We start from the raw sequence: 8,105 nt of genomic DNA on the forward strand, positions 1-8,105 counted from the left end.
TCTCTTAATACATATATCTCAACAACTGGTTTTAGAGAGTAGACTTCATGCTCCAAGCACTTAGGCTTAAAACATCAACACTCTGAGATCCCTTGTTAAAAGCAAAGAGATGTGTTCTTTCTCCTATTGCCAATTTTGGATAAACTCTTGAGGTAATGCATGCTTTCCCTTCCCCACCAAAGCTCTCCACTATTGAATTATCAATCTACAACACAATAACCAAAAAAGAACTCAGTGTTATTAACAAAAGAACCCCAAATCACTTAATTAGTCTTTCACTTTTAGTTCAAGTTCTTGTGAGTATGATAAGTGGACTTACCAAAGTCCTGAGAGAGATTGTTTGATAAGGAGAGACATCTACAAAAGCACCATACGTTGTTTTATCATTCCCCTTCTCTAAACTCGATTTGCTTTGGTCACTGCACATGACCACCACATGCTCCTTACTATTCTCACGAGCTTTGAAGATTCTAAGATACACTGATGTGTACTCTTCCAAGTTCTTGGAAGCCAGTACCATCAAACCAAATGGACCTAAACCGGACTTAACCAACGACGCATTCTTCTGGCTGCAAATCAACTGCGGGTCGGTCCAGCCTGGTTCAATCACATCTGCTTTCTCTAAGTCTAAACCACTCACTTTAAAGGAAACCTCCACATCTGCTTGTGAAGCTGTGACACCGTGAACCTCCATGACCGATCCTCCTCCTTTCAAAACTTTGTTGCCCCACTTGACTTGCGTTGTACGTAACCTCTCTATTTCCTTAACCGGCCATTGCACCAAACTCTTTCCTGATTCATCAAGCCATACTTTCCTAGGAATAGCCTAATCCAACACCAAAACCGGTTAATCACGTCTAAATATACATAATTTAATCAAAATATTAAAATCATAACCGGTTTGATTACCTGTAAACCGGCCCAACCCATATTGACAATGTCCTTATCCGTCGACGACTCGTTAACCCAACCCCACAAAATCCTCCGTTGATAAACCGAGTCGTAAAACGTCTTCGACGCGTAAAACTTGCCGTAGTCGTATCTCGGAGCCGTTTCATCCTGAACAAAACCATTGTCCGGTACGTAGACATCTCTCACTTGATCGTACGTTCCAATCGTGTAGTAATCATGAAACGTATCTGTTAAGCTCACTTTAAGCACGTGTTTTACCATCTTCCCGTTAAACGCCGTCGTATCTACGCCGCGTGAATCAGTTCTCGCCACCGGGAAAAAATCAGGGCACTCCCACATCCCGGTGCCGTCGTGGTAATGTAGAGGCTTCGGAGATTGCTTCCACCTCACGAAATCTCGGCTCGTGTGTAGAATCGCTAACCCTCGGCGACCGTCTTGGCTTCCCGTGGTTATACGCCATCTGCCATCACGGCCTAGCCACGCGGTGGTTGGGTCGCGAAACGCGGTGGAGTTGATGTGGTTGGCGTCGCCAGGTGTCACGAGGGGATTTTCCGGAGATTTTGTCCAGTGCCGGAGATATGGATCGGTTAGGTTTTTGGGTACAGCTAGGTTTTGGACTTGACGGTTGTAACGGTCGTTGCCTGTGTATAGAAGTACGGGTTTGCCGTTAGGGAGAATAGTGACGGAACCGGACCAGCATCCGTTAATATCTGACGGTCGAGATGGTTTGATGGCTGGAGAATGTGTGATCCAGTTGATGAGATCCGTTGATGTCGCGTGACCCCATACAGTGTCGTTAACTTCCATGAGGGCGCCGTTTGGGTTCCATTGGTAAAATAGATGGTAGATTCCTTTGTATACCATAGGCCCTGTCCAATAAAAAACATACATAACCATGCTTGTACATACTGAATGTTTAAAATGGTATTGAGGTAGAGAACAATGACTAACCGTTAGGATCTTGTAGCATTGAAACAAGTTCCCGACATATACCAAAAAGGAAAAAGATTAGTGACAAGATTATACTTAGAGAAATGAAAATAAAGATAACTAAGTGAAACTGAATCTAATGTGTCCGATGCTTAATAATACCGTTCATCCAATTTTTTGGGGCCTGGAAGTGATAACCGGTTCGGTAAGGTTGGTTCTTGATATTACTGGGGACGTTGTGCAAAGCATCAAGAACAACAAGAGCATTGTCAGCAAGAAACAACGAGATTAACAAGAAAATGGCTCTGTTACACCAAACCATATTAGTGTAAACGGTTTATTTAATATTCTGAAGTTTTTAATGTTTGAGTTTTACGTATGAGAAAATGCCAAATTTATAGGCAGTGTGGGGATCCTTGGTGCGTGCTTGAGGTGGTGGTCCATTACATTGTAATAATTAGATTCTATGATGTCGATCTAAATGCCCTTTTTATGTTAGTTGAGATCAGATATTGATTTTTTTAATTATAGAAATACATAAATTTTGTTAATGTATGAAATATAAGTCTCATAAATTAAATGGCATGAAGTTGGGATGATTATAAAACTCAATACGTAAAACTAATAAACTCGTACATTTCAACGATTGTTTCAACCATTTTGGTTGGTATCAGATATATGAAGATACAAAATTGCAAAGAAATAAATACGCTAGATAACGTACGTATTCCCGACAGTCAGGATTCAGGAATGTTCCAAATCTTATAGCCCTTTTGTTCGTCTCTTTATTGCAATTATTTCCCACTCAGTAATATGACTTTTTATGAATGTCAGTGACTCATAATTGATGCATGCGGTGTAAAATAAACAACACTATTGTTTTCCTCTGTTCAAAAGCAACGAAGATGTACAGTTTCTTCTATTGTCAGGTTTGGAAATACAGTTTTGGTGTTTATGCATGCTTTGCCTCCCCCACCATCTATAGTTATCCGCTATTGAATGCTCCATCTATAACAGGAAAAAATGTAGATTAAGAAGTCAAGTTGAAATTGAATAGGATCATACCTACTAGTAAAATGACACGTGATTCTTCCTGAACCCTCTCTCAGTACTCAATTAGAAAGACAAAATCAAAATATCCTTAAAGTGAGATCACTCCACTAAGTCTCTCGACTCTCTCCTATGATTAATATCACATTCTCGGATTTTCCTAATCATTTTGATGGGATTTCCCCATATTAACGGTTCTATTCTAGTTAGAAAATATCACACTTTTGTATGTTAACGTGCTTGTGCTACCCATAATCCATATGCACGTGTATGTGCTGTGCAGAGACACACGGGAGTGTGCACTGTAATTTTGTAAACTTCATGAAACTTAGCATCGTTAATAGCTTTCATCACAAATGGTCTGGCCAACTTATTCAAATAGTAATTTTTGAAAGGAGAAGGAAAAGATAGAGAAAATACTAGAAAGTTTTCGATTATTTGATTACTAATAAGTTTTTTTCTCTTTTTTTTGAACAACAATTACTATTAAGTTATGATATCCATTAGACAATAAAACTTAAGTATATATATACCCAACAAAATTCTTCAGCAACTCTATCCAATTCTAATTGGTGTAGATTATTAGCAGAACCATGAATTTGGATTAATTTGAATTTGATGAGAAGGTTTTTTTTGTTAATGACTGTGCGTGAAAGAGAAAATGCAAAATAATAATAAAATATACCTGATTTTGTCGCTGCTTTTAGTGCTTATTAGTGCATATGTCCAAATCAACAATACTGACTTGAAGATTTCGAAAGAGATACAGTATATAGATGTGTACTTTCCAAGTTTTTAGAGGCGAGAATCATTACACCAAAGTGGACACAACAAACCGGATTTAGCCGACTATTTCATCTGGCTACATATTACGCACGTATTCCATATCTAGTGCCAGATGTTTAATAAACGACAACGATTTAATTAGCCTTAGCTGTTGGAAAAAGAATGCGATACTACCATGCATGCTCATGCTCTGTCCCACATGCCACTCCATACTGGTTTAGCCTTAGGCGGGACATGACAGAGTTGAATTAGTATCCGTTGAAAATCGGACGGTCGAGAGCCATGGTTCGATCGCTCAACTAATTGAGTTTTAATTAGTTGACCAGATCCATTGACGTGAAGTTGTTGCTTACCTTAAAATGGTGCCGTTTAGATGAATAAAAGTAGACTCCATTGTAATAAATTAGGTTGGCATCTCTACTCTCTAGTGATGTCTAGTGGTATAAATTAGTTCAATCGTTAAGCTTACTTAATGTTTGGAACAAAGTCAACAATTAAATTTTAGCCGTTGAGCATAAAAGAAAGAAAAAAAATTACAAGTGTTCGTTTAAAAACCTATATTGTAGAATGGTCTTATACTCAGCGTATGCATATATACCTTACCTCACATGTGTACATTGTAATTAATTTATTTTGTTTGGTTTAAACCGTATTCAAATTTACTTGTATATATTCATATAAAGTCCACTATTATCACATTCGCCTCGTCGGGACTTGGAAGATATTGACTACCGACAACAGAATTGTAGTTTTTTCATACAGTGAAAACGATACTATAATAAGTCAAATAAAATGTCATATATATAGCCTTTTTTGACAACCAAACAAAGTGGACCATATAAGATCTCTCCAAAATCAACTCGTATAAATGTTCAATAAATGGAGCTGTACATATACGTATGTCGTTTAACATGTGTATCTATCTCCGCCGTACGTGATCAACTGATTTGGGCAGAGTTCATGCTCCAAGCGTTTAGGTTTAAGACATCAACATTTTGAGATCCATAATTAAAAGCAAAGAGATGTGAACTTTTCCCTATTGCCAATTTTGGATACACTCTTGAGGTAATGCATGCTCTCCCGTTTCCACCGAAACTCTCCACTACTGAATGATCAATCTACAACAACATATAGCATGCAAACACGTAAGAAGAAAATCTACAATCAAAATATTCTCCTTGATTCTGGTATAAAACAACTGCAACATCATAATGTTATGATCAGTTATTAGTACTATGTAATGAATAAGATCTCATAATTATTCTCATGGTTTTTTCAAAGAATAATCCCAAAAAGGAATATTTTCATAATGTAAACATAAAGTATAAATTTGTATATACAGCTAAATATGTGTAAAATGGAGACTTAATTACCAAGGCTCTGAGAGGTATTGGTTTGTAAGGATTAATATCCACAAAAGCTCCGTAAGTCGTTTTGTCATTATCTTCCTCCAGTGAAGATCTGTCCCAATTCCACATCACCAACAAGTCCAAAAATATAAAAGTCAGGTTTTGGATATTTGTTTAATATTTTCAAAGAAACCCAGTCTTAGATAAAATATATGTGAGTCCTGTTGGAAATATAATATAAATATTTTGTGACAAAAGACTATCTAAATTAATGTACTTAATCGGGATCTTTAATCAAAGAAACGTACCTGCTTTGGTCACTGCACATGAGCACGACGAATTTACTGCTGTTTTGACGGGCTTTGAAGATTCTAAAATAAACAGATGTGTACTCTTCCAAGTTCTTAGATGCGAGAACCATCAAACCGAATGGACCAAAACTAGACTTAGCCGACACATTCATCTGACTACAAATCAACTGCGGATCGGTCCAACTTGGGTCTATCACATCCGCTTTCTCCAAGTCTCTTACTTTGAATAAAACCTCCACATCCGCCTGTACGATCACAAGACTATAAAAACCTAATTTTCTCATACCAATATATGTTTTGAAAAAAAAATTTATAATCAAACCTGTGAAGCTGTCACACCATAAACTTCAAGCCTAGATCCAGACTTTAGTACTTTGTTGCGTAAATTTTTGACTTCTTTCGTACGTAATCTTTCAACTTCCCTAACCGGCCACTGAATTAATTGTTTCCCTGATCGATCAAGCCATATTTTTCTCGGAATCGTCTAATCAAGAAAGAAACAAAAATTAATTTGATTCAATCTCTAACAAATTATATTCAAATTAAGTTCAGTTTAATGTAAAAATAATTACCTGAATTCCGGACCAGCCTTTCTCAACATCATCCTCAACCGACGATGACTCGTTAGTCCAACCCCACAAGATTCTCCGGTTCTTGGCCGAGTCATAAAACGTTTTCGACGCGTAATACTTACCGTAATCGTATCTAGGAGCGGTAGCGTCCATCTTAAAACCACTGTCCGGTACGAATTTGTCTTTCATACGGTCGTACGTACCGATTGTGTAGTAGTCATGTTTCGTATCGTCCAAGCTTATTTTGAACACGTGCTTTAAAATCTCATTAGGTTCACCAAACGAAGACGTTTCCACTCCTTTAGAACCAAACCTCGTCACCGGGAAAAAATCAGGACATTCCCACATACCACTTCCGTCGTCGTAGTGCAACGGCTCGGGAGATTTTTCCCATTTTAGAAAGTCTTTGCTCGTGTAAGTGATCGCTAGCCCACGACGGTGGATCTTGCTTCCGATGATCACTCTCCATTTCTTGTCTTGGCCTAGCCACGCGGTGGTTGGGTCACGGAACGAGCTGGCGTTGATTCCGTTAATGGCGTCAGGAGCCATCAAAGGATTTAACGTAGACTTTGTCCATTCTCGGAGATAAGGATCGGAGAGATTCTTAGGTTCGGCTATGTTTTGGACCTGTTGGTTCTTGGGATCAATTCCGGTATAGAGGATAACCGGTTTGCCATTGGGGAGAATTGTAACTGAACCGGACCAGCATCCGTTGATGTCGAATGGTGCAGATGGGAAGATAGCTGGAGGATGTGGCTCCCAGTTAACTAAGTCTGTTGATGTGGAATGAGCCCACACGATGTTACCCCACACGGCTCCCTTGGGGTTCCATTGGTAGAAAAGATGATATATTCCTTTGTATATCATAGGCCCTGCGTAGATTTAAAATATTTTATTAATCATATGGATATTATAAAAGGAACGTGCAGCGTAACATAAGGTCGACCAATGCATTAGAAAAATCTAATATACAGTTGGTATGCTGACCTATTGATGTAATCAATGTTTTAAAAAATAATAAAAATACGAGTTCCTAGGGGAAATGATCTGTCTATTGGATATGAGGAGTTGACTAAAAGTTAAAAAAAAATGTAGGAGAAGAAGAGAAAAAAAAACTTACCATTAGGATCTGCTCACGACCAAAGATCAATCCAAATTGTCAAAGGTACGAACCAAAACGGAAGAAAAAAAAAAACAAGACAAATGTTAGAGAATGATGAAAACAATATTTTGACATTGAGATTGAAGTTGATATGGCATTTTAGTTAGTGATCATACCGTTCATCCAATTTTTTGGGGGTTGAAAATGGAAACCGGTCCGGTAGGGCTGGTTTACGGAAGGAGATTCGGTGTTAGTGCTTTGGGAAAGTCTCTTGTAGACATGGTGCGAGGCTTCAAGATCGACGACATAGTTACCAATAAGTAACGTGAATAATAACCAAAGTCCAATGTTGGAGCAAACTTCTCTGGTCATTGTGTGTTTTTGTTTTTCTTACTGGTTTGATTTTTGTTTGAAGGAATGAAGATCATGTCAAATTTATAGGCAAAGGACGAGGGGCAAGCCTGTCAATATCTAAATTTGAATATTATAATTGTCAATAAAATGTTGTTGTTTCTTTGGGTTTATTGTCAATAATAATAAATGTTATACTGCCATAAGTCAGACATCTAAAACAAGTTGTTTCCTAATTGTTTACTAACAATTTGAAATACGATAATATTGTTGTTGTTTCTATTGGTGATCACTAAAGAGACGCCATAGAAAAAGAATTTAAAATCAATAACGGAAATAAAATAACGAAATAGATCGAAGGAACAAAAGTTACTACTATGCGAAATCGTATTGTACAACTCTTTTTCAAGGCTAAAAGGTTGTACACTTCTACAAGTAATTTTCTCATCCAATTTTGGTCATATCAAATTTACAGTGTAAAAATATATATCCACAATTAATAGCGTTTTGATTTACATGATATATAGAAACAATACTGGTTAGATGTAACTTGTAAGTTCTAACTTTACAAAAATATATTTGTAAATAAGTTTTTCCGACGTTGTTAGTCAACTATTTTAGGCTATCAAAAGTGCATTTCAAATTTGCTTATCAGCGAGTCTTAACATCTCGAATTAATTTGTCTTTAAATCATATATACAATATCATATTGACATATTGCGACAAGGTAAGGTGAACAGGT

General features: G+C 37.3%; 2 protein-coding genes across 2 annotated transcripts; both read right to left on the reverse strand.

Moving 5' to 3' along the window:
• Positions 6–2,188, reverse strand: LOC104745641 (beta-fructofuranosidase, insoluble isoenzyme CWINV5). Its single transcript, XM_010466943.1, has 5 exons — positions 2,005–2,188; positions 1,864–1,872; positions 910–1,781; positions 320–826; positions 6–205 (listed from the first exon to the last, which is right to left on the reverse strand). Exons 1-5 carry the CDS (start codon positions 2,162–2,164, stop codon positions 32–34), a joined length of 1,722 nt encoding a protein of 573 aa, XP_010465245.1. The 5' UTR covers positions 2,165–2,188; the 3' UTR covers positions 6–31.
• On the reverse strand, positions 4,441–7,427 carry LOC104745642 (beta-fructofuranosidase, insoluble isoenzyme CWINV1). Its single transcript, XM_010466944.1, has 7 exons — positions 7,189–7,427; positions 7,031–7,039; positions 5,911–6,782; positions 5,661–5,822; positions 5,336–5,583; positions 5,052–5,139; positions 4,441–4,796 (listed from the first exon to the last, which is right to left on the reverse strand). Exons 1-7 carry the CDS (start codon positions 7,382–7,384, stop codon positions 4,617–4,619), a joined length of 1,755 nt encoding a protein of 584 aa, XP_010465246.1. The 5' UTR covers positions 7,385–7,427; the 3' UTR covers positions 4,441–4,616.

Source organism: Camelina sativa, chromosome 15 (assembly GCF_000633955.1).
Source record: "Camelina sativa cultivar DH55 chromosome 15, Cs, whole genome shotgun sequence".
NCBI lineage: Eukaryota > Viridiplantae > Streptophyta > Magnoliopsida > Brassicales > Brassicaceae > Camelina > Camelina sativa.

What these genes read in the sequence shown, in the direction of transcription:
- LOC104745642 (XM_010466944.1), bottom strand. Translation starts at nt 7,384, where the DNA reads ATGACCAGAGAAGTTTGCTCCAACATTGGACTTTGGTTATTATTCACG. An exon ending in ATGGTGTGACAGCTTCACAG is followed by an intron (nt 5,584 to 5,660) that starts GTTTGATTATAA and finishes GTGATCGTACAG; the next exon opens with GCGGATGTGGAGGTTTTATT. An exon ending in CAATACCTCTCAGAGCCTTG is followed by an intron (nt 4,797 to 5,051) that starts GTAATTAAGTCT and finishes ATGTTGTTGTAG; the next exon opens with ATTGATCATTCAGTAGTGGA.
- LOC104745641 (XM_010466943.1), bottom strand. Translation starts at nt 2,164, where the DNA reads ATGGTTTGGTGTAACAGAGCCATTTTCTTGTTAATCTCGTTGTTTCTT. An exon ending in TGGGTTGGGCCGGTTTACAG is followed by an intron (nt 827 to 909) that starts GTAATCAAACCG and finishes GTGTTGGATTAG; the next exon opens with GCTATTCCTAGGAAAGTATG. An exon ending in CAATCTCTCTCAGGACTTTG is followed by an intron (nt 206 to 319) that starts GTAAGTCCACTT and finishes ATTGTGTTGTAG; the next exon opens with ATTGATAATTCAATAGTGGA.